The sequence below is a fragment of the Triticum urartu genome, chromosome 5 (genome assembly GCF_003073215.2).
Source record: "Triticum urartu cultivar G1812 chromosome 5, Tu2.1, whole genome shotgun sequence".
In the NCBI taxonomy this organism is placed as follows: Eukaryota; Viridiplantae; Streptophyta; class Magnoliopsida; order Poales; family Poaceae; genus Triticum; species Triticum urartu.
Window position 1 is genome coordinate 425,707,937 of NC_053026.1, and position 26,169 is coordinate 425,734,105.

Sequence of the window (26,169 nt, forward strand, 5' to 3'; positions counted from 1 at the left end):
CTCAGATCTAGATCTGTTTCGGGTTGACTTTCTCCCGAAACCCTAGTTCATGTTTCCCTGTTCATCGTGCTATAACTTTGCATCAGTAGCTCCATTTTGGGCATATAGCATATCAAATTGTTCGTCTCAGAGAGCACATCATTTCATTCCATTGCATCATTTTCATTTGAGTTCGTCTTGATGACCGAAATGCTGTTAGAAGAGTGCTACTTGAGATAATTGTCAGATCTGCTACTCCATTTAGATATTTGTCATTTTTGCCATGATTATTGTGTGCATGATATGCCCATGAGTTCCACATATGTTTTGTTAAGGGTTTTGCCATCTTTCCATAGGTGCAACCCATGTATTTTTGTGATGTGTGTGGTGACTAGCACAAGCTTGCAAAGTGAGGCACTTGCTAATGCTGATTTCAGGGACTTAGCATTTCCACTAAGTCCTTGACCTGTTTATCTCATATGGCCATATGTTCATGTTGTTTCCTAGTGATCCGTGCCTCTTTTGAGGATGATCAGTAAGGATGTTTTTTAATATTGTAGTGCTCTATCCATCCATGTCTTTGTTTGCAATTATGGAGCACCCTAGCTTGAGTCAATCGAGCTCTACGTTTGCTATTTTGTGAATCTAGGCAGATTGTCTTCTTGTTAGTGATTTTGCCGATGATGTTGTAATTGATCCGTGCATGCTATGCTATTGTTCTTGCCATTTCTAGCTTGCATTTTGTGTATTCTTGATGGATGTATGCTTAGCTTGTCATGACTTGCTCTGTAGTGAGTGCATCGAGCTTGTAAACATGCCTACTTGATATCTGTTTCAGCATGCTCCAGTTTTCACTAAGTCTGAGAACCGATTATGTTTTTGCCATGTTCACATGCTTGCAAATGTATTTTCTGATCCCTTTTGGCTCAAGGTAAGTAAGAGACTTTTGTTAAGCTCTTTGAGTAGCTCCATGCCATGCTTTACTTTGCCATGTTCAGGTCCTGTAGAATATAGTTTTGTTGCTCCGAAGTGTGCTACCTGATCTGAAATTCCAGACAAGTGTTAATTTCACTAAGTCTGAGATCTGTTTACCATTTGCATTTTTGCCATGCTTGTTTGAACCTGTTAATGGATGAATTGGCCATAGCTCAGTGCTAGACTTTTGTTAAGCATCTTGAATGCATCCCTGCCATGTATTTTGTTGTCATGTTTGAGTGCTGTAGCATGTTCATCTCATTGCATTTAGATGGCTACTTGCTGTAAAATCGCAGAACGTGGCCATATTTGAATTGCTTGCCATTTCCAAACCGTAACTTCGATTCCGGTGATCTTTATATCGTTTTCAAGCGATTTCATCTCATCTTTCCAGTGGCACACTTGGATTCCCAAGTTGAGGCCAGGTTCATGCATCCCTTGTCAAATCTTGCATATGCATTTCGCATCGCATCCCGCATAGCATATCATCATTGCATCTTAGTGTTTGAGCTTTGCACGTGGTTGATTGTGTTCCGTTTGCTTATTTGTCTTGTTTGGGTAGAGCCGGGAGACGAGTTCGCTAACGAGGAGCCCGTTGAGTTTGCTTTCAAGGATCCAGTCAACTCTGGCAACTTTGCAGGCAAGATGATCATACCCTCGAAATCACTACTATCTTTGCTATGCTAGATTGCTCGCTCTTTTGCTATGCCAATGCTACGATGCCTACCACTTGCCTTCAAGCCTCCCAAATTGCCATGTCAAACCTCTAACCCACCATGTCCTAGCAAACCGTTGATTGGCTATGTTACCGCTTTGCTCAGCCCCTCTTATAGCGTTGCTAGTTGCAGGTGAAGATTGGAGACCGTTCCTTGTTGGAACATTTTTTTACTTGTTGGGATATCATTATATTATCTTGTTATCTTAATGCATCTATATACTTGGTAAAGGGTGGAAGGCTCAGCCTCTCGCCTAGTGTTTTGTTCCACTCTTGCCGCCCTAGTTTTCGTCATATCGGTGTTATGTTCCCGGATTTTGCGTTCCTTACGCGGTTGGGTTATAATGGGAACCCCTTGATAGTTCGCCTTGATTAAAGCTTTTCCAGCAATGCCCAACCTTGGTTTTACCATTTGCCACCTAGCCTCTTTTTCCCTTGGGTTTCCGGAGCCCGAGGGTCATCTTATTTAAACCCCCCCCCCCTGGGCCAGTGCTCCTCTGAGTGTTGGTCCAACCTAGAGCCCCTTGCAGCGCCACCTCGGGGAAACTCGAGGGCTGGTTTTAGTTGTACGGATTGCTTATCCGATTGTGCCCTGAGAACGAGATATGTGCAGCTCCTATCGGGATTTGTCGGCACATTCGGGCGGTGTTGCTGGTCTTGTTTTAACCTGTCGAAGTGTCTTGTAGAACCGAGATACCGAGTCTGATCAGAACGTCTCGGGAGGAGGTCTATTCCTTCGTTGACCGTGAGAGCTTGTCATGGGCTAAGTTGGGACTCCCCTGCAGGGATTTGAACTTTCAAAAGCCGTGCCCGTGGTTATGGGCAGATGGGAATTTGTTAATGTCCGGTTGTATATAACTTGAACCTTAATTTAATTAAAATGAATCAACAGTGTGAGTTACCATGATGGTCTCTTCTCGGCGGAGTCCGGAAAGTGAACACGGAGTTGGAGTAATACTTGCGCAGGTTGCCCTCTAGTTTCTCGCTCGCGCTTTGCCTCCTCTTCTCGCTCTCTTTTGCGAACAGGATAGCCACCATTTATGCTAGTCGCTTGTTGCAGCTCCACATATACTTACCTTGCCATACCTATTAAGCTTAAATAGTCTTGATCGCGAGGGTGCGAGATTGCTGAGTCCCTGTGGCTCACAGATTACTATTACACCAGATGCAGGGCCTGATGATTCCGCTCCAGGTGACGCGCTTGAGCTCAAGTGGGAGTTCGACGAGGACTCTCAACGATACTATATTTCTTTTCCTGATGATCAGTAGTGGTGCCCAGTTGAGGGTGATCGGGACCGTGTCGCATGTTGGTTATCTTTTATTTTGGCGCCGTAGTCGGGCCATGAGTGTTTGGTTGATGTAATGTTATTCATGTCCTTGATTGACGTGGCGAGTGTAAGCCAACTATGTTATCTCCCCTTTTATTATCTATATATTACATGGGATGTTGTGAAGATTGCCTAACTTGCGACATATGCCTTCAATGCGATTATGCCTCTAAGTCGTGTCTCGACACGTGGGAGATATAGTCGCATCGAGGGTGTTACACCCACGAGCTCACAGTTTGCCGACATCTTCATCAAAGGGCTCCCGACGCATCTCTTAGATGATTTTCGTACCAGTCTTAACGTCGGCGAACCCCACATTGCGACTGCGGGGGGGTGTTCGACAGCATCTTCAGGTCGTCCCTCGGGTGGCTAACGGCCTCATCTCCCACTCCCGCACGTCTCCAACAACCTAGTGCAGGTCGTGCGCTACCTAGTCCAGGTCATGCGCCTTGTGCGTCCTCTCCTGCAGGGACTGCAGTTTGTACTCTCCTCCCCCCTCTGTACTTCTGTTGTAACCATATAAGCCCATCAAGACCGGCAATACAGAGTGTGCGAAGAGTTTCACAACACAACTCTTGGGCGCTTGTCGATGATAAGCTTGCATGCCTGCAGGTCGACTCTAGAGGATCCCCGGGTACCGAGCTCGAATTCGCCCTATAGTGAGTCGTATTACAATTCACTGGCCGTCGTTTTACAACGCGGGCGATATGGACATTAAGGAGGAAAGCAATACATGAAGATATTTTTCAAAGTCCACAAGCTACCCAGGGTTTTATAGATAGATATATTTCAGAGCTACAGGTACTAAAGGATGCGAGACCAGCACAAAACTCACACCAAGCCAGTGCACCAAGAGGCGAGCGGAGACAGAAGGTGCCACCTACGGGTTTTGTAAAAATACGTGTTGACGCAGGAGTGTCCACACCATCTAGATGTGGTACAACGACAACAGTGTGTAGAGACGACCAAGGTAACTACTTGGGAAGTTCATCGTTGGTGATACATGGCATCCGTGATTCAACTATACTTGAATCCATTGCGTGCAGGGAGGCACTTTCTCTGGCAGACGATCTGCTCTTGCAGAACTTCATTATTACTTCAGATTCCAAGCAAGTTGTAGAAGACATCCAAAAGGGCTCAGAAGGAAGATACGGTAGTGTCATTAGTGAGATTAAGCTTCGTGATACTTGTTTTAGTTGTAATTTCATTTTTGAAGATCGAGAGAGAAATAAACAGGCTCACAATCTAGCTAAGCTTTCCCATTCTTTAGGTCAGGGACGCCACGTGTGGTTTGTTCAACCCCATCATCCGAGATGTATTCCACACTCCGTGGCATTTGATCAATAAAATTTAGCTTTACCCCTAAAAAACCCAAATATTAGTACCACCTCAGATAGCAAAAATAATTATATATGGTGGACGGACTAAGAATTCGAAGAAACGCACCGTCCTTTATTATTATTAGGTATAGATTTGCTTCTATGTGTTTTTATTTGTTTTCTTTGTTTTTTAAAATATATTTTATTTTATACCCTTTTAGAATACATGTCTATGTTTTAATACGTGTTGTAAAAAAATTGTATACATGCGACATATTATTTGATATACATCGACCATTTTTCCAATACATGATGAACATAAATGTTTGAAGATTTTTTTTGTATACATGCTAAACATTTCAAATACACGTTGAATATATTCTAAAATGATACAAACATTTTTTCCAAATGATGTGTATAAGATTTTTTTTTACAAATGTCACGAAGTCTTTTCAAACTTGTGAACAATTTTTAAATGTCAAGAACATATTTTGAATGGTATGATGTTTTTTTAAAACTACACGAGCATTACCTTACATTATATAAAAAATTCTTAACTGTCACCGACATTTTTTGAATGGAGCAAAACATTTTTTAAACCATGCAATGTTTTTGAATGGCACAGAACATTTTTCCTAAATTATGTGAACATTTTTTTACAGTGTATTAGCATTTTATAAAAATGTCGTGAACATATTTTGAATATGACAAACTTTTTTATGAATGCATGAACATTTTTTAAATGACTGATATTTTTTATAATTTAAATAAAATATGTGTCCTTTCCAGAATATACTAAATAAAAAACAAGAAAATGTGCGCTAGTGAGCCAACGCTCCTCTCGTGTTGGGCCGGCCAGGGAGAAGTTGAGGCCGGGGAGGCGCGGCGAGACTATGAAGGATCAAGATGATGTGGTGTCCCGGTTACTCGAATGTGTTCATAGATGTAGGTTGTGCATGCGTGCATTCATAATGATGAGTTTATGTGTGTATATATATGAGTGTCTGCGTCTGTATTGTATTAAAGAATTGTAGACCGTTTCAGATTACATGTGAAAGTAACCATTTTTGCATACAAGAAGACAGAGATTTGGGCATGTAATATAAATTTGATTTAAATTGATGTTGTAAGTCCCTGTTTCTTTCGTGGACTACACCCCAAACTCCACGGTCCATGACCATTTCCAAATTCTCAGCCCCACTCATAGAGACACATAACACACGACCTTCGACAATTTTTTTCTTCAAAACACAATGGCTAAAAGTCAATCGACTGGCTTTAGCTTTTGGGTTAGTTGATTTTGAGAAGGGCAGAGAAGTTCGTCGGAGGGAGGCTGGAGGGAATGAAGGAGAAGGAAGGAGCTCATTGGAGGGCTACCCCATCACCTATCATTGACGGAGGGAGTGGGGGTGGCAGCACGATGGTGGTGCAAATTCATCGGGGAAAATTTTCGTCAACGCTGGGGCCAGATGGATGGTTGGGGAGCGGCAACACGACGATGGCCCGTGGGTGGGGGAGGGCGGTGCGGCTAGGCTGCGCGGGAGCGCCGCAGCGGTGAAAGTTGGCAGATACGGGGGCGGAAGCAGATGAAGAAAAAAGAAAGCGAGAGGTTGAAGATAATAATCTCGCCATCCATTTTACAGCCGACGGCCCTGAACCCAAATTCGTTTTTTAGTGACTTGCATCTAGCCATCCCCTTTTCAAAAAGATTCCTCGCCGCGCCCAAAACGATGGAATTGGCCGTGACACAAATCCAAACGCCCAAAAAATACAAAACAAAAGCAGAGGGATACAGAGAAACCACCCACCCCGCAAAATTCCCAAACCTCCATCCAACCAACTCAGCCGCCCGGCTCGAACCCCAGCGCCCCGATGGACGACCAGCAGGCCCAGGATCTCGTCAAGGAGCTCGTCCTCCGCCTCGCCCCCGCCGAATCCGGCGGCGGGGGCCGCGACGCGGGCGGCGCGCTGCGGTTCGCGCACCGGCTGCTCTCCAGCCGCCTCGCCCCCGCCGTCCTCCCCGACGAGCACGCGGTCGCGGAGGCCATCAAGCGCCGCCTCGCCGCCTCCGGCCGCCCCGACGACGCCCTCGCCTTCGCCGACCTCCACTCCAAGCTCTCCGCCCGATCCCGCCCCGCCTCGCTCTGGCCCCTCCTCTACCTGCTCGACTCGCTCTCCTCCCACCGCCGCGGGGCCGCCGCCGCCTCCTCCTGCCTCCCCAACCTCCCCACCGCCGCGCCGCCGGCGGCCGGGGGCAAGCAGGCCTCGCGGGCGCCCGGCACGCCGGCCGGTGGCGTGGTGCTGGTCTCCAAGGATCCGGACAACATCCGCGAGATCGCGCTGCGGGAGTACACCGAGCTGGTCCTCGACGAGACGGAGGTGTCGGAGGCCGCGCTGGTGCGCGACGTGCTCTACGCCTGCCAGGGCATTGACGGCCGGTACGTCCGGTATGACAAGGGCAGCGACGCCTACGACCTGCCCGATGGCGTCCGCGTGCCCCGCTCCACTCGCACCCTGGTACGCAAGCTGTGTGAGGTCGGGTGGCTGTTCCGCAAGGTGCGAGGCTTCATTTCCGACAATGTAAGCCGCTTGCCCTCTCATGCCGCCACCGAGGTAGGCACTGTTGCCCAGGCCTTCTGCTCAGCTCTACAGGAGGAACTATCTGATTATTACAAGCTGCTTGCCGTTCTAGAGTCATACTCGTTAAATCCAATTCCAACACCTGGATCTGATTCGGGTGTGTCAGGCAATTACCTCTCACTGCGGCGCCTTGTTGTGTGGCTTGCTGAGCCTACAGTGAGAATGCGCTTAATGGCTGTCTTGGTGGATGGATGCCGTGGCTTGAGAGGTGGTGGGATGGCTGGTGCGATCCATGGGCACGCACAGCATGGGGATCCCATGGTTCAAGATTTTATGGGCCGCTTGCTGCGGCGAGTGTGCTCACCACTGTTTGAAATGGTCCGGAGCTGGGTGCTTGAGGGTGAATTGGAGGATGTATTTGGCGAGTTCTTCATCCTTGGGCAGCCAGTCAAGGCTGAATCTTTGTGGCGGGAGGGCTACCTTATTCAGTCTGATATGCTACCGTCTTTCATTTCTCCGGTGCTGGCACAACGGATCCTTAGAACGGGGAAGTCAATCAACTTTCTCAGAGTTTGCTGTGATGATAATGGTTGGGCTGAGGCTGCCACTGAGGCCGCAGCCTATGTTGGCACCACAACCAGTCGAGGTGGGCTTGGTTATGGGCAGATTGATGCTTTGGAGGCATTGGTGGTAGAAGCAGCCAAGAGGATTGATCAACGTCTGATGGACGTGATTCATAAGCGATATCGATTTAAAGACCATTGTCTTGCTATCAAGAGGTATTTGCTTCTTGGGCAGGGTGATTTTGTTCAGTATCTCATGGATGTTGTTGGTCCTGAGTTGTCAGAACCAGCCAATAGAATTAGCCCCTTCCACCTTGCTGGCTTGCTTGAAACTGCAATACGTGCATCTGACGCACAATATGATGACCGTGACATCTTGGACCGGATAAAAGTAAAGATGATGGATCACGGAGATGGCGATGTTGGCTGGGATGTCTTCTCCTTGGAGTATGATGCTAGGGTCCCTCTGGACACGGTGTTCATTGCTTCAGTCATGAAGATGTACCTCAAGATATTCAACTTCCTATGGAAGCTTAAGCGTGTTGACCATTCCTTGACTGGAGTCTGGAAGACAATGAAGCCTAATTGCATTCTTTCTTCTCCATTTTACAAGGAAGGGGCAAGCATCAGGGCTCAGTTTGTTTCAGTTCTTCGGAAATGCCAAGTTCTGTTTAATGAAATGAACCATTTTGTGACCAACTTCCAGTACTACATTATGTTTGAGGTCCTAGAGGTTTCCTGGGCTCGTTTTTCAGAAGAAATGGATGCAGCAAAAGATTTAGACGATCTTCTCATGGGACATGATAAGTATCTCACTTCAATTGTCGAGAAGTCTCTCCTGGGCGAGCGGTCCCTGGGAATTTTGAGAAATCTTTTTGCCTTGTTTGACATCATATTACAGTTCCGCAGCCATGCTGATAGGTGGTTTGAACGGATATACGAGTTGCAACTAAGGTTAGATTATTGCAGAAATAGCTAATAACATCTTTCCCTCAAAATCTTTATCACATCTACTGTTTGGTTTACTTTTAAGTTTTCCTTCTTACTGCAGGGGAAAGGGTAAATCGAAAACAAAAACAAAAACCAAGGAAACAGGTTCATGGCTGGAGGGGGGCAGAAAAGCTATGATTCAACTCGCCGGGGAACTTTTTCTGAAAATGGGTGAAGATTTGGACAGCATTGCAAAAGATTATACAGTTTCTCTTGATTCATTTATCTCCCAGTTGCCCCTGCAGCAGCATGTTGATTTAAAGTTCCTTCTCTTCCGTTTAGACTTCACTGAATACTACAGCCGTGTTTCGTCCAACAAATGAGTGAGTGCTTCTAATGTGGAAGAAATAGGTGTCAGATTTACCTTTTGGTTTGGATTTTTGAGGCATTCTTGTGTATACGGTAGCCCCACTGATTGATATATTGTCAGTTCAACGGCATGAGCACATTCAGCTGTCCTGGGCTGTTGAAGGTAATTTCTAGCTGGGGTTAATACAAATATTCTCAGGTTATTCATCATTGCCAGTATGAGAAATTTCAATTTTGACCTTGTCACTATTCTGGTGCAGATGTTTATCCACCAATGCCATGAAGTTGGAACCTGCGTTATAAGCAATGTTAGTGTACAGAGTTGATGTAAGTTTACCTTGATTTGGCATTTGTTTTGGGTGTATCGGTACACATTTCATTTATCTGCTTTTGTATTTTTATTTATTTAGATTGCACGGAGATTTATCCTTACCAGCTTGTATTCTGTAGTTACAAGAGAATGAGAATCTGATTTGGCTAGTTGCTGTGTTTGCTGGATACCAAAATTGTTACCAAACTATCATAGGATTCCATGTCTACTTATAACTTACAAGGAGAGTTACTTTTTTGTTACCTTAATGCTTTATGTCAAGACATCCTGTTTTCTTTCGAAGATAAAAGTCTTGAGCAATGCCTGGCCATTGGTTACCAACTTATCATACTAGTGATTTTATATTACTGATGTATCTGGAAACGGTCATATTTACTAATTTGTTTATGATAACTTGGACAGTCGTTTCCATGCTTAAAATAACTGAAAAAGTTTGTACGCGGCATCTGCAAGTTTAATCTGAGATGCATGGTGTGGGGACTGCATGTCCAATCGTATCTTCTGTTAACTGGGCAGATCTAAATTGCTATGAAGACCTGAACTAGTTGCTCTGCTCTCATATTTTTTATCTAGCTTTGGAGGTCCGTTACACACGTATATAGTATAATTAAGGGAATTCAACCATTCCCGTAATAGCTTCAAACTGCTAATTTTGGATGTGACGCCTCTGACAATGTACACGGTTTGTGTAACTTGTTTTCGGAACTGGCATGCCACTTGGAACTACCCTCTGTCTCAGAAGGCAAGCTACTTGGTATTCTACTGCAGTTGTGCGCCAGTTTGATTTTTTTTTGTTCGTTACACCATCTACAAATTGCTGTGCAATTTCCTACAATTACCGTTTTAACACAATTCCCATAGTAGCTTCAAACTGCTAATTTTGGATGTCACGCCTCTGACAATGTACACGGTTTGTGTAACCTGTTTTTGGAACTGGCATGCCACTTTTTTTTTGACACCTACTGGCATGCCACTTGGAACTACCCTCTTTCTCAGAAGGCAGGCTACTTGGGTTTCTACTGCAGTTGTGCGCCAGTTTGATTTTTTTGTTCATGTTACACCATTTACAAATTGCTGTGCAATTTCCCAGAATTACCGTTCTAGCACAATATCTTTCTGTAATGTCCGCACGGTTTGTGCCGTTAAATTTACATGTACCCGTGTTCTCTCGCCTGGTAAACAGGTCTGTAGCCGTGTTTCCCATTCATCCGATCCATTGCTGGACAGTGTTCCCCAGAATGACATGGCTATTAGATCAAGTGAATGTTTGAGCTCTGAATCATCAGAACTACTAATGCTGATCAATAGGAAATTGAGTCAGTTGGCCAGTTTATTGTAGATCAACAATAGGGCATCGAGTCTGTTGCCCATCTCTCTGTGCTCCATGTGGCACAACTATAAAGGCCGTCATTTCTTTTTTCGAAATGGTAAAGGCCGTCATTTCTGGCATATCCCTGCTATTATGTGGCAAACTTTGTTGGGCATACATGCCATTTCCCACGGATGTAGCAGTAGGTTTACTACATCTTGTTCCTAGCTAGCTTGGTTACGAAGTTTGCAAATTGCAACCCACTGATCTTATTGATTAATTTGGTCTCTTGATCGGCGAGTGTATTGTGACATCTTCACATCAATCTGCTAACAAAGAGCAGTGTCGAGTGTCGTCTGCAGGAGCTGTCTGCGATTGTGAGTCAGTGTGACGATGAAAAGCGTCAAAGTTTCGAAAGTACCAAATGAAGTAGCTCCATAGTGTTCTTACCTTTTATCCGTTTAAAAAAAATAGTGTTGTTACCTTTCCCCAGGCAGCCCTTGAAATAAAAGGCAGAAGTTCAATACCAAGGACCCCTTTTCATAGATTTTCATCGGATAATTTAGGTTGTTCCTCGTGAAAATCTACGAACATCCCAAGAATCTAAGAAATCTCTTAATTTTTACAAGATGTGGTACTAGACATTCCAGCATTAGCCCATGAACTCACAACATTGTTAGCTCCGCGCCGTGCTTTGGACTGCTTGTGAAGCTCCGAAATGCCCTGCGGTTCGGCAACATTGCTAGGCTTTTGTGGCCCGACTGTGCGCCTGAAGATGTATGCTATTTTCCTGTAATAAAAAACGTGAAGATATGAAGCCAATCCTTTGAAGCCATGTTCTGTTTTCTATTCCTACGTTCGAAAACGTCGCAGGAAAAATTTCCTAGAAAATTTTGTATCCATTGAAACTCCTGCGCGAAATCTCTTTGTTCCCAACGACCTGTTGGCAGATCTGCTCTCAGCTCTGAGCTCTCGGTGGCCACCGCCTGAGCCGAGAAAGCGACATGCGTGAACAGCCACATAAAATATAGTCACTTAGTCAGCAGAGCGACAAGCGAAGGTTCATTAAACTATGCAAACTTTGATGTCGGGCTCTTTCTTAGTCACGCAAGCGTGGAAAGCCCTCCATCCAAAGGGACGAGGAGAAAGGAGAACACGCTCGAGCCAGCACAACAATCACTAGAGACTAGACCGAGCCGAGCAGAGCCGCCCCGCGTCTCGGCCGATCGATGGTATCGGGGACATGGAGGAGGAGCCAGGGCGCGACCCGGCCGGAGCTCGGGGAGCCCGCGCCATGGCCTCGCCCGACGCCGTGAGCTTCTGCTGCCACACCTGCGCCGCCCGGCTGGAGCTCCCCGCCCCGTCCTCCCCCTTCCACTTCACCCTCTGCCCCCGTTGCCGCCGGGACTACCTCGACGACTCCCCCGCGCTGCCGCCGCCTCCACCGCCCCTGTGCGCCCTACCCTGGCCGCCTGCTCCGTTCACCTCTTCCACGCCACCGCCGGCCCCGTGCGTCTCGTCGTCGTGGTCTTCCTTCACGACGGCGCGGCCGCGGACTCCGGTGTCCCCGCGCACAGGACCCTCGTTTTCCTCCACAGGACCACCGCCTGCGACGTCGAGCGGCAGCGCCGCCTCGCCGACCGCTCCCGTGCCGTCCTCCTACTGCCCCGAGCGCTCAGCGGCATGTCGGGAATTCCGGCTCCTTTGCGAGCAGCGCCGGTCCTCGCCCGCCGTCTCTCCCCTGTCGTCCCCGTACTCCACCGCCTGCTCCTCCCCTCTGCTGGCGTCGCCGCCTCCCCCGCCCCCGCCGCCGTTCCACCACGGCGACGGCGATCTACTATCCGAGTCGTTTCCTTTGACCCTGCGCTCCTCCACCGCCGAGGAGGCCACGTCACCGCCTCATGATCTGCTTCCTCCTCCGCCTCCGCCTTGGCTGCCGCTGGCGTCCGCTGGTACATGGGATGAATTCCTATTCAACCACTCCGACTCCGATGATGACAGCCCGCCACAGCCTCCTCCGCCGCCGCCGCATGTCTCTACCTACCATGCCATGCTCGACGTGCCGCTCCAAGTCCAACGCGGCGGGCCACAAGCGGCGGCGGCGTCTATGGCCGCCAACGACAGCGTGTTCGAGTTCGACACGCCTCTCCAACGCGGCGGGTCACAGGCGGCGCCGCCGGAGTCCATCGCCGCCCTGCCCACCGTCGCCGTCACGGAGGCCGGGCTGGACTGCGTCGTCTGCACCGACCCCCTCCCGCCGTCGGCGTCCGCGCTCCGGCTCCCCTGCGGCCACCTGTACCACTCCCACTGCATCGTGAGGTGGCTGTCCGAGCAGAACTCCTGCCCAATCTGCCGAGGCAGCATCCCGACGATCGTCTCCGCCACAAGCGACATCGCGTCGTCGTCGTCGTCGTCATCGTCGCAGCCCCCCGGCGGGAGGCGAAGGCGATCTCTGCCGGTGCCGGGGGGGCGCCGGATCAGAAGGATCTGCAGCCGGCTGCTTCGAAACATGGAAATCGGCCGCGATCGTCAGACGAGCAGCAGCCGCGATCGCCAGACAAACAGCAGCGGCGGCGATGTGCGTGTGTGATGGCCGGCATCGTCCTGCTGCACTCGTACGATCGTCGGTGCCCAGCCATGTAATATTATAATTACAGAACATTATTATCTAGTGTTGATAAGTAAGTACGTTGCCTGTAGTTACAAACTTACAATGGGAGTTTCACACAATCCAAAGTTGTATTACGAAATCATTACATCTGCTGGGAGCCAAATGACTGGAAGAGGTGAGTGACAGGCCACCGAAAGATTTGAAGGAGTTGCTTGCTTACAGATGGTTGTTTTTCTAATTCAGCAACAACCAGAATTTTGTATTTAGTCTTTCATATGATATATAACTGGAGGGTCAAAGTAATGGCACATATTTATGAACTCTATGTGTGTAGACAATTCGCAGGTCCCGGAGCTAGTACAGTCCAGCTCAAATTATCTTTGGGCAACGGAAACCGAGTCCAGAACCTTCTTGAAACCTAGGAGCCGATATACAAGATAAACCAATCAAGAAAGGGTAGCAAAAGCAGCACACATTGATCGACGACCGCTCAGAAAGTGTATAAGGTCTAGGCTGCAACTTCCATCTAATTATAGGTCTTAATACGCATCAGAAGTTCAGAACAGCAACAATAGAGAACTGAAAATGTTTGCCAAAAAAGTACCCCCTCCCTTGTATAATATAAGAGCATTTTTTACACTAATGTGAAGTTAAAAACGCTTTTATATTATGTTATGGGACGGAGGGAATAGACAGGACGAGGATCGCAAGAAAGCAAATGAGTAGCTAATCTTCAACGAGTGGGCACGTCCTAACCCAGGGGCATCTGCACCCACTTTTCAAAAAATGCATTTTAAGCATGTTTTAAGATCTCAAAAAAATCAAAAAAAAATTCCATGCATACATGTCACAAATGTATGTGTGCGGCACAGTTTTGTGAAAATTGTCCTTTTGTTTTGTCTCCGTAAAAAAAAATCAGTGCTTCTAAATAGCATTCTATGACACAATTTTTTGTCTTTTTGCACACGCCATAAAAAAAAGTTATTTTTCCGCAAAACTTTATGCACGCACATAGAACATGAAGACATACAAGTGCAACATTTTTCAGATTTTTTTAGCATTTAGAAATGTGTTTTTTAAAGTGGGTTCATATGTACCCGGGTTCATCCATACACTTCCCATCTTGAACCGCCAAGTAGCAAGATCACCACAGGCCTCGCCCAGGATGGGAACCACCACCAGTATGCATGTTCGATTTCACCCTAGTAATTCCCTCGCCACATTAAGCATTGGTACAGTAAAATTCCTTGATGGCCCTTTGAGATCTGAAATGTTTGACAAAACGCAACCTTACCTGGCTTTGAAGCGAAGCAGCCCATGAACAAACATGAATGTTACTGACAAATTATGACTTGCCCATGAACAAATATGAATGCATGTTTGTTGTAGAGAAGGAATGAACTCACAGCGCACCCTACATGTCAGGCCCAACCATATGGAATGCAGAAACCAACACAATAATCAGTTGATGAACAAGTGATTCAGAAGGCTGACTACGCATCATGACCTGTTTCATGTGAAAACCTGGCAAAAGGTAATTGAGAATTATAGTAGGCAAAAACAGCATGACCCGTTTCTCAAAAGGAAAAAGAAAAAAACAGCGTGCCACTAGCACATGCCCATTTCACACCATCCAAAAACTGAAGTGCCGACACACTGAAACAAAAGCTCATGACAAAGAGGTTGGGTCGCCAGCTATGCATCATAAGTATTAATTTTGCTCGCAAGAGCTCTTATCATCCTGAATGCAAAGTAAAACACCCTATGTGACTTTTGCTTCATCGTCATTAATCAAATTTGTAGGATGGCGACGCTGAGGCATGAACAGAGGAAGTTTCTTTCGTGCCCACGGGAGCAGCATCCGCAACACTCTCTCCAGTAACCATGGTTTGTGAATCCTCCTAAGACATAAACGGATAGTTCAGTGTAAGTACAGGATTAATGTACTTTTATAGACAACTCGCACAAGGCTACAGATTCCAAAGATAGTCGATGAAATAAGATTTGTTACACCAATGCCATCTTCTCATAGTGTACAGCTTGGGCCCACCCACAAATTCAAGGAGAATCACACTGCACTGTGAGGCAGCAATCAAGCTCGGAGTACATGATGCACTTGCTTCAGGCATCATATACCAGCTTCTTTCTTAAGAATGATAATAAATGTTTATTAGTCAGACATCATATACCAGCTAAGAAAATACTTGCCACTGAAGATTGACTGCATCTAGAAAACTTAGTCACATGAGGACACTAGAATGGCTGATCTAGTGAAAAAGGGAGACCAGTTGACCAGCATCACAGCACTAATCTCGTATGAGTATCATGAAAAATAGCATCTGGTTTTCTTACGAATTTTCATGTATCTCCACATCAATAGGTTGATAGCCCCCATAAAACTCAAGGCTGTGATCTCAACCCTTAATTTAGCTGCAACAGTTGGCTAAGTTGACTTAGGGAGATGAAAATGCACCAATCTAGGACCTTTTGCTCGCATGCTTAATGTTTTTATTAGTATTCCCTCCGTAAAGAAATATAGTAGTGATCTAAACGCTCTTATATTTCTTTACAGAGGGAGTACTAAGTAAATCTTACTAGTTTCTGAGGTATGCAAGCAGACACGGCGAAGCAAAACTATGCAAAACTTATTTCCCTGTGTAATATAACCCATACAGTTGCTGCTAAACTAAAAAAACTCAGCAACTTCAGTGCCATGGTGATCCTTTTCAAAAGAAAAACTATGCAAAAGGAAATTAAGTACCGTAATGGAAAAACAAGGTTAGGAACAAACGATAAAATGACTGGCTCAATAAAAATATAAATAGAGTGGACCCAGGATGGATGACTATTCAAGCTAAGAATAAAAGAGGGTCTTGAACTCAATCCACAACAAACAGCCAAAGATAGCATAAATTTCATGGCTTAGCCTCTTGTCAAGTAGACATACTGCTAGTTTCATTGGATTACATTCATTAGACGTAGCTTATGGCTCCACTGTTTCCTTGATATATAAGTATATGAAACTAACACATGACCTTTTCACAGCACCAAAAACTGAAGTACCAACTGATAGGAACTAGGGTTTTGCCCTGCCTAGGGCGTAGGTTGTAGGGAAAAGAGGGAGGTGGGCGAGGGCTGGAGCGCGGCGGCCGGCGGCGAGGCGCCGTCCTTGCGGTTCAGCGGCGGCGGCGCAAGCAGGAGGCGGCTAGGGTTTTAGGGTTCCGGCTCCTCTGGGAGCCGGGTAACAGAATAGTCTTATTGCTTAAATCTGAAAATAGTCTTACAACTTGTATATATAACCACGATCTGAAAATAAAACTAAGATCTGAAAATAAAACTAAGATAACTTGTGGCCTAAGCCTGCCCGGTGGGCCTCCTACGGCTGTAGGCCCGGCCGGTCATAACACCAACACATTTGTAAGAAAGCTCATCTCGTGAGAAGAAGTACAGTATGATCAGTCCAAAGAGATTAGTTTTCAACTGGCAAAGAATTGGCCATAGGAAAGATCTTGACAACTTCCCTAATGCATTTCCCATCAACTCTCTTTCCACTTTTTCCCTAAAACTATCGAAGTCAGCACTTATCTTATCAGATTGTACAATCACACACGGTTGTCAGTTATGCAGCATATGTAGTGACTTTGATTACCAGGGAGTTGCCAAATCAGACATGATAGTGTGCTACTGTATCAAGACTTGCAATCAAACATTTTTTTAAATAAAAAACAGTTGACTCAAAAGCGCAGATTATCACAACTACAATAATCCAATACCCTCAAGTAATTTAAATAAAATATCTAAAGACCAAACTTCTACAGACTTTACCAGGATCTTCAGGATAGGCTCACCTTGTGGCACACCAAAGAAGGAGGCCACGCCATGATGTAGGGATGTGCAGGGCTTACATATGTACTATCACCAAAGAGCTTGTTTAGCTTTGCTGTTTCCAGGCAGAGGGATAGCAGAGATTCAGTATGCTCGTCAGTATGCTCGTCATACTTAGTTGACAAATAAACAAAGCCATCGATAACCGCCTCGATGTGCACTGTGGGATCATCCTTAGTGGCATCAACAAATGTAGTGAGCAGAAAAGTATCTCCCAGAACCCATTTCTCAACACCATCATCATCAGCTGTCCAAAACCAAACATGAAGCGTTCCTCTCTCTGCATCAGAGAGATCTATGGCAACCATACATAGCATCCCATCCTTGGTCTGACCAAGTCTGAATCGCGTAGAGCTAATCTGTCCCAAGAATGGCGGCAAATCCAATCTAGAGAATTGCACTGTCGCAGTGTTGAGAACAAGTACATAGGGTCGACTCGTGTGTTTCCAATAAACGAATCCATTCAGCTGCGTGCCAGGGTAAAACTTGATAAAGTCGCGTGGCGGCGGTGGCGGCGGCGGCGGCGGCGAGGTCTCCACCCATGGGAAAACCTGCCACTCCCTTGTCGCCGTTGAGAAGACGGCTACGCAAGCCGGCGCCCGCAGGCGCGTGCTCTGGTGCTGGACACAGACCACACGGAACACCCGCTGGTCCTCTTCGGAGAAGACAATGTGGGCCTCAAGAGAGTCGGAGAATAGGATCTCCTCCGGCGGCCGGGGTAAGAGATGCAGCGCCTGCGTGACAGGGTTGTAGGCAGCGATCTGGTGGGTGGCATCTTTGACGAGGACGACGTAGCCGCCGTGGAAGCTTTGTAGCTTCCACCCGAGGGTGGAATCGCCGCTGTCTTCCGGGAGACGGGTAAGGAAGAAATCGGAACCGCGGACGGCGGCGGCGAGGTCCGGGTCGGAGCGGCTGCGGAGGGGGACGAAGGGAGGTACGGGGGCGCGGCGGGGTTCTCCGAAGAATCCAAGGAGCTGCGGCGGGTGGAGCGCCCGGAAGCGGCGGCGGAAGGCAGGGGACGAGCGGACGGCGTTGAGGAAGGTGCGGCAGGCGAGGGCGGCCCGGACGAGGCTCGGTAGGGAGGGAAGGAGGAGGAAGATCTCGCAGAGGAGGTCGTAGCTGATAGCGGCAATGGTGGTGGGTGTCGCCGGTGGGCCTTTCGCCGGCGGCGGTAGCCCTAGCTCGGAGGCCATGGCGCCTGGAGAAGAGAGGCGAGCCGCACGGGCAGGGCAGGGCCGGGCGGAAAATCCTATCTGCCGCTCGCTGCGGCAAACTGTCGACCAAACACACACTTCGAGCGAGCAGAGCGGTCTGGGATGGGCCGGCCTATTTTAAGCGTAGCGTAGCACCTGTTTCAACCGGTTTTGGGAACCTTCTAGAAGGCCCTGAACCGGTTTTCCTTTATAGTTTTTTCTGGTTTTTTTATTTTTCGTTTTTTATTTTCTGTTTCCTTTTTTGTTTCCTTTTTCAATTTTGAACCCGAACATTTTTTAACATAAAAAACACTAAAAATAGAATTAAGAAAAGTAAGATACAAACAAAAATGTGAAACCATCCTTTTCTAATTGCCCTGAACATTTTCTGTATTTTTGTAGATTTGTTTTGAAAACGAGAAGATCTTTTAAATTCTGAACAAACTTTGATACCTCGATCATTATTTGAACCACCCCTGAACTTTTTATGAATTTTTTAACAAATTTTCCATGGCGTTATAAGACCAATTCAGGGCACCATGCTAAGTTATTTGGATGACCAATTCAAGACAACTGTCAATTGTCATTTGCCCTAATTTTCCGACAACTGTCAATTGCCCTAATTTTTTTGGCCTTGTATGACCAATTCGAGACACCATTCCAAGTTGCTTGTGCCTTCAACAAATTTTGCATTTTCTGGAGTTTTCTCGGTCAGAAAAAGCACTATAATAGCCGGACATGTCGCAACATACGTACAGTGTCGAAAGTCGTTCAAATCTGACATGGATGCCTATCATGGGCATGCTCATCTGGTTGCAAAAGTTTGGGTCATTTTAAAGATGTCCAGAAATAGACCATGTTCAATAAAGAGTGTTCGAGTATTAGGCCAAAAAGCTCCGTTTGAGATCATATTGTTTCTCGACATCCATCTACTGACCCCAATTTTTTATTGGCTTGCACGAACAATTCAAGGCACCATACCAAGTTATTTTGTTTTTGACAAATTTTGTATTTTCTAAAGTTTTCTTAGTCATAAAAACCGATAAATGGTCAGACGTGTCGCAACTTGCACTCAGTGTAGGAAATCGTTTAAACCTGGATACCTACCATAGGCATGCTCACCCGCTTGCAAAAATTAGGATCATTTTAAGAATGTCCAAAAATAGACCACGTCTATGGAGGGTGTCTGAGTAGGCCAGAAGGCTCCGTCTCAGAGAACGTTGTTTTTCGTCATCCTTCAAATAGCCGCAATTTTTTCATGGCTTTATATGACCAATTCAAGGCTCCATGCCAAGTTGTTTGGGATTTTGACAAGTTTTGCATTTTCTGAGGTTTCTTGGTGAAAAAAGGTTGATAAATGTCCCAACATATTGCAACATGCATACGGTGTCGTAAGTCATTTAAAACTAGGTAAGGATACCCAACACGGGCATACCCACATGCTTGCAAAAGTTGTGGTCGGTACTGAGATTTAAAAAAAATCATGTTCAACTGAGAGTGTTTGGGTAGACGAAAAGGTTCTGTTTGGGAGCACCTCATTTCTCGACATCCCTTAAATGTCCCCATTTTTTCATCGCCTTGTATCACCAATTTAAGGCACCACCTACTTGTAAACATTGAATTGGTCATAGAAGGCCATGAAAAATGTGTCCACAAATTCACAAAATGTTCGAGGAGTTTCAAATAATATTCATGCTTTGAAAATCTGTTCATCATTTATAAAATGCTCTTGTTTTTGAAAAAATGACACAAATACAAAAAATGTTCTAGAAAATTAAAAATATTGGTTTCAATTTTTTCGTATTTTTTTTGAAATTCCAAATTTGTTAGTGTTTTTCAAAAGGGGCATGCTACGCACCAGCCCACTGATCTTTTTAGAAGATCGATCGGGTTGTGCACCATCCGATTGTGTGAGCCATTTGATTGTTCCTCTTCTCTATTTCCCTGCAGCAAAACACTTGTTGCAAACCTCTGTTGTAACAGGACCTTTGTTGCAAAAGCATCTTCAGCATGTTCTCTTTATTCCTGCAACAATACCCTTGTTGCAAAACCTCTGTTGCAACAAGACATTTGTTGCAAAAAAGCATCTCCGATCTCTTATGTGTATTCCTGCAACAAGATCCTTGTTGCAAAGTTTGCAATGACATTTTTCGGCATCTTCTCTGTATCCCCGCAACAAGACTATCGTTGCGAAAAAATTGTAACAAAGATCATGTTGCTGAAAACATGAAGAGAGAGATAGAAAGGAGAAGCTAGGGTGAGAGGCATGGGGCGTGCTTGCAGCGCAACAACAAGGGTGCCGGGGTGCTTGCAACAACGAGATGGTCCTGGCTAAGGCAACGGACATCAGCGATGGTGGCGACGTGCTTCACCGATGGTTCAACGAAGGAGAGAGAGAGAGAGAGAGGAATTGAAAGAGCATTCAGGAGAAGACACGACGGTTCTTGTTCTAGTAGATAAGATCAATGACGTGTAAGTCTGGGGCCAAGAAGGCACGTGGCGTGCGGAGCGCGCGGACGCGTATGTTAAATCCGTCGATTGATATGAAGAATTTTCCTTTTAAAAAATATTCACGTTCAAATTTTTGTTCGCTCTTTTTAGAAATTGTTCATATTTTGAAATTCTGAGCAATTTTGAAAGACACCAACATTTTTCTGAAAGTTCTATATATTTTTCTGAAAAAGCGAATATTTGCATATCTTTTTAAAAATTGAACAACATTTTTAAAACGAGGCATTTTCTGGAAAAGAAAAAAGAAATTGGAAATAAAAAACAAAAATATGAAAAGAAACAGAAAACAAACAGAAAAAATAGGGAAGTACAATTTTCTGAAGGTCCATATTGCTTTTTATACGCCTAGTGAGGGGGTGTATTGAAGCGGAACTCTTGTAATACGGGGACGGTCTTCTATGCGCAGAAAATTGACTCTGATCTTCATCTTCTATCTGCAAGATGCTGCCTCAGAAGTTATGAGCTTAGGAGAATCCGAGAATGTACGTTCTGTAACCGAGGAATTAGCAAAAGGGATTATCTATCATATGTACGAGTTCTAAACTATGTATGAAGATAACCAAAACGGGTTGCACAGGCTTGTTTGTTGCTCTGCTCTACAAGAAAAATTGGAACATGGAAGAGGAAGCTCTTATATTTTGATGTGGAGGGAGTACTAAATCTATCTGTTGGTTCGTACAATCTTCAAACGAGACATAGCTCTAAAATTGACCTAAGGCGTCTTATATTTCTTTATAGAGATAGTACAAAAGATATTTCAAGTCGACTATAAGTTCTGTTCTGAATTTTGTGGCAGCAAAAATATGAGTCATTCACGTGTTGTAGTCATGGTTTTCAGTTTCAGTTTCAGAAATATTTCACCAACAACCGAAATCACCAAAATTCAGTGAATTTCAATGTTTGCATTTTGGCACAAGGGCTGAAATATGATATTTCAAGTTGACAATAAGTTTTGTTCTGAATTTTGTGGCTACAAAAAAATGAGTCATCCACGTATTGCAGTCATGGTTTTTAGTTTTAGTTCCAGAAATATTCACCAACAACCGAAATCATCAAAATTCAGTGAGTTTCAATGTTTGCATTTTGGCACAAGGGCTGAAATATTCACTTGAATTCAACCAAGTATTTGGATTTTTTTGAAAATATTTTGAACATGTTTGAATTTCTATGCAGTAATGAAACTGCCGAAATCTTTTGGCCGAAACATAAGTAATTGTGTGTACAGAAATTCAGTGAATTTCATTAAAATCTAACTGAAAGCGTACTCTCTGCATTTTAAGCCGTTCAGTGGCATCAGGAGTGTGATTTTTCCTTCTTATATCTTTATTACAAAGCTTTAACTTTTACTCCTACAAGAAGAAAGGAAGAAGTTTCTTGTATAGAAAAAGCGTATCCAAGGACATCCTGAGCATTAAAATGCATAAAAATAGGAAAACAAACCATTTGAAGAGGTTCACGATATGAACAACTATTTCATTGGTCAGAAGTTTCTCCTCAAAACACAAGCACATATGATTGAACGGCAGCCATGTCAGAGTTGTGTCGAATATTATGTACAAGTTAGGTTATAGTTGGACTCTGAATAGTATTGTGTTAGATAGGATATGGAGTCGTGTCCTAATAGGACACTTGTATCCTAGGCGTCTCATATATAGTAAGGGTAGACACACGATATAACCTATGCCAACATAATAGCACAGGAACGCAGGGAAAACCGGCGGCATGTGCCCACGTACAGGGTGGCCGGGTGCGTATTGTAGCGGTGTCATGGGGAGAAGCGCCCATAGTCAGACCCCGAGGATGTAGCCATATCGGTGAACCTTGTTAACAAATCTTGGTGTCGTGCTCGTGTGATTGGTTGGTCCTCGAATATCAACGGTATATCTCGGATTTATTCTAACAAGCTAAAACATAATCTCGTATGGCCACTTAATTGTACAAACCCAAACGGCGTGTAGCTCAGTTTACATATCCAATCCCAAAGAACAAACCAATAACCAATCAATGAAAGAATGGCGTGAATAGCTCCTACAGGCTACAGCACGCACCGGGTACTAGCTCGCAAACGATCGCTTGCTAGCTCGGTCCGTGTCCCTGCCGCCAATCGCGCTTGGTTAACAACTAATCCTTCTTCTGGTGGGCGAGGGGCACCGGCGACGACGGCTCCACAGAGACGGCGCGGGGCGAGGGCTCGCCGCCGAGCGGCAGCGGCAGGTCGGACAGCAGCGCGACCATGCGGCGGGCGCTGAGGGAGCGCGCCGGGGGGAGGCCGAGGGTCTTGGTGGTGGAGAAGACAGAGGAGGATTGGGCGAGGATGAGGTACACCAGCGCCTGCACCAGCACGAACAGCCCCACCTTCAGCAGCGCCCCGTGCTGGCTCACCATCTCCAACTCCATGCCAACAAACTAATTAACCCCCCGAGCTCTTGATCACAGCGAATTCAGCGAGTTCACCAAATCCTTCCTTGAGAGCCCGAGACTGAGAATCTCTCGAGAGTGTGTGTTCTTGCTTGATTGATGTGTTTGTGAGGACTGGAGGTGCGGGGCGCGCGCTTATATAAGGGCGAGACGCCGGTTTGACCGCTGCCGGCCGGGGCAGGGACGTAGGGAGGGTGCAACGCAAAGATGCTTCGCCGGCCAGTCGTTCGGGGTGGTTCAGCGAAAGGCGGACGCTGGCTGCTCGACCTGCTCCGTGCTGGACCGCTCACCGCTCACGTGTGCAGGGATTATAATATTGCTTGGGTTGCTCTCACCTCACGGATGGCTGCGCGGAGCCTACGTTAAAGTCGTAAACTATCACCGGGCGTCGCCGCCGGCCAAACCCAACAGTTGGAACCGGTCCTGCTCAAGTCTCGAATCTCAAGTGGTAGAGTAGCGCATGTGCATAATTTCAAGAAAGGATTTCGCAGCTCCTAGGATGCAAGATTACGGGGTATGGGAAGGCTGATTAGCCCAGCTGCCCTTTTACCCAAGGTCTTTGAACAGAAGCACGAAGCTAATCGCCTAAGCAAAAGAGCTTTCCGACTCGCCGTCGAGTCAGCTCGGTCTTATCCAAAAGCTGACAAAGCAGTGGCAAAGCTAGTCAGGGCTCCCTTGGTTTACAGAGTTCAAAAACGTGGCAACAGAAAAAACAGATGGGTAGAACAGGAATGCATGTGGAAAATAAAGAATTGGTGAGCATAAGAGTGTACTACGGGCCGTTTTTTTGGGAGCATCGTTTGTGGAGCAGCGCTGGAAGACAGAGACAGAAGGTGGGGCAGCTTCGTCTTGCACGGAGCTTCGGTGGAGCTGTCAAGTCATGTCTGTCCGACAGTTACTACGTTGAGTCATGCCTGGTTGGCAGGTGCTATGCTTCTAAAGTGAATGCATGTGGTGTGCGCTTTAGGTAGGTTGCACCGGCTGTTGGTCCCGTTACGTTATGTGGATGGATCGACGACGACATCGGTTTTAGATATGGAGAGTGAGAGCACTCCATATTATCGAGTTTGTAGGTGTGAATGATGGATTTTGTGGATTGATATATGTTCTTGTCAGACATTTGTGAAATAATTAATAAAGATGTCTGCATGCATTGATTGATGTAGAGGTCAGGGGTTTAATCTCCTTTTTGAAAAAAATAAGAGTGTTGTCAACTTTGATGTTTGGTTCATGTGAATTATGAAAACATAGAAATCCTAATAAACACGATGAAATCAAAGTCAAACACACATGAAAATATATAGCTGAATTGTGATTATGCTACTAAAATTATACTCTTGTTATTCGTGCATAGGAATTTGAAAACAAAAGGTTTCAGTTGGATGTTTGAATTCCTGCATTTCTCCGTTGAATCTGAGTCAAAGGAAAATTCCCTTAATTCTTTTTTGTCTCATTTCTTTAAACCAAAGGCATGAATAGTAGCATCCCATGAAAATTTCATATTCCTACATTAATCCCTGACACCTAACAAAGCAACATGACAAATCTTAGAACTGCCCCACGTCACCTCTCTGAGGCGACTCGGGAGGAACCCTAGTCAACACCGTTAGGCCACGCCCCACCATCCCTTCTTCCCTTTGCTGTCACCGGAGGTGGCCGCCGAGCTAAGCTAGGGTGGTGGATGGCGGGGGTGCGGCAGTCTTCTCCTCGTCAAGTGGCAAGAGCTTGAGGTGGGGGAGGTTTGATACCCTTCCGGCTTCCTGGCTCAGTGGCTCTAGGAGCGGCGCTTGTAGGCTTCTAGGGTTCGTTCCGGTGGCTATTCTCCGGCATGGTAGACCCTAGTAGTGTCGCTCACGAGCGGCAGCCACATCTGCTTCGTCCACGGGCTCTGAGTCTACGATCATACATTCATCTCCGGCGAGTCAGGGCAGATGCAACCCCTTTTCCTACTCCGTGGAGCTCGTCATCGTGTTGGCTGGCGGCGTGCTGGCCTCTTGTGTGATGGAAATATGAACTAGATGTTGGGGAACGCAGTATTTCAAAAAAATCCTATGATCACGCAAGATCTATCTAGAAGATGCATAGCAACGAGAGGGGAGAGTGTGTCCACGTACCCTCGTAGACCGAAAGCGGAAGCGTTTAGTAACACGCTTGATGTAGTCGAACGTCTTCGCGATCCAACCGATCCAAGCACCGAACGTACGACACCTCCGCGTTCGGCACACGTTCAGCTCAATGACGTCCCTCGATCTCTTGATCTAGTTGAGGACGAGGGAGAGTTCCGTCAGCACGACGGCGTGATGATGATGATAATGAAGTTACCGACGCAGGGCTTCGCCTAAGCACTACGACGATATGACCGAGGTGTGTAACTGTGGAGGGGGGCACCGCACACGGCTAAGAGAAGACTTGGTGTGTCATTGGGATGCCCCCTCTCACATATATAAAGGGGGAGGAGAGGTGGCCGGCCCTAGGGGGGCGCACGATGGGGGGAGTCCTACTTGGACTCCCGGTCCAAGTAGGATTCGGTCCCCCCCTTTCCTATTCCAAGTAGGAGAAGAAGGGAAGGAGGAAGAGGAGAGAAGGAAGGAGGGGGCGCGCGCCACCTCCTGGCCGGCCCTCTCTCTTCTCCATTAAGGCCCATGGTGGCCCATTAACCTCCTGTGGGGGGGGGTCCGGTAACCCCTGGTACTCTGAAACGACCCGAACCATTCTGGTGTCCGAATGTAACCTTTCAATATATGAATCTTTATGTCTCGACTTTCGAGACTCCTCGTCATGTCCGTGATCTCACCCGGGACTCCGAACGAACTTCGGTTCATCAAAACACGAAACTCATAATACAAATCATCATCAAACGTTAAGCGTGTGGACCCTACGGGTTCGAGAACTATGTAGACATGACCGAGACACATCTCCGGTCAATAACCAATAGCAGAACCTGGATGCTCATATTGGCTCCTACATATTCTACGAAGATCTTTATCGGTCAAACCGCACAACAACATACATTGTTCCCTTTGTCATCGGTATGTTACTTGCCCGAGATTCGATCGTCGGTATCATCATACCTAGTTCAATCTCATCACCGGCAAGTCTCTTTACTCGTTCCGTAATGCATCATCCCGTGGCTAACTCATTAGACACATTGCT

General features: G+C 46.2%; 3 protein-coding genes across 3 annotated transcripts; 1 reads left to right on the plus strand and 2 right to left on the minus strand.

Moving 5' to 3' along the window:
• Positions 1-6,112: 6,112 nt before the first annotated feature.
• On the plus strand, positions 6,113-9,238 carry LOC125509506 (gamma-tubulin complex component 3-like). Its single transcript, XM_048674487.1, has 3 exons — positions 6,113-8,413; positions 8,511-8,921; positions 9,019-9,238. The coding sequence occupies exons 1-2, from the start codon at positions 6,189-6,191 to the stop codon at positions 8,770-8,772; spliced, it is 2,487 nt and encodes an 828-aa protein (XP_048530444.1). The 5' UTR covers positions 6,113-6,188; the 3' UTR covers positions 8,773-8,921; positions 9,019-9,238.
• Positions 9,239-14,542: 5,304 nt separating this feature from the next.
• Positions 14,543-18,168, minus strand: LOC125509507. Its single transcript, XM_048674488.1, has 2 exons — positions 16,858-18,168; positions 14,543-14,910 (listed from the first exon to the last, which is right to left on the minus strand). Exons 1-2 carry the CDS (start codon positions 18,085-18,087, stop codon positions 14,797-14,799), a joined length of 1,344 nt encoding a protein of 447 aa, XP_048530445.1. The 5' UTR covers positions 18,088-18,168; the 3' UTR covers positions 14,543-14,796.
• A 4,288-nt stretch (positions 18,169-22,456) lies between these two features.
• Positions 22,457-23,143, minus strand: LOC125556135. Its single transcript, XM_048718922.1, has one exon. It carries the CDS (start codon positions 22,993-22,995, stop codon positions 22,720-22,722), a length of 276 nt encoding a protein of 91 aa, XP_048574879.1. The 5' UTR covers positions 22,996-23,143; the 3' UTR covers positions 22,457-22,719.
• Positions 23,144-26,169: the final 3,026 nt, after the last annotated feature.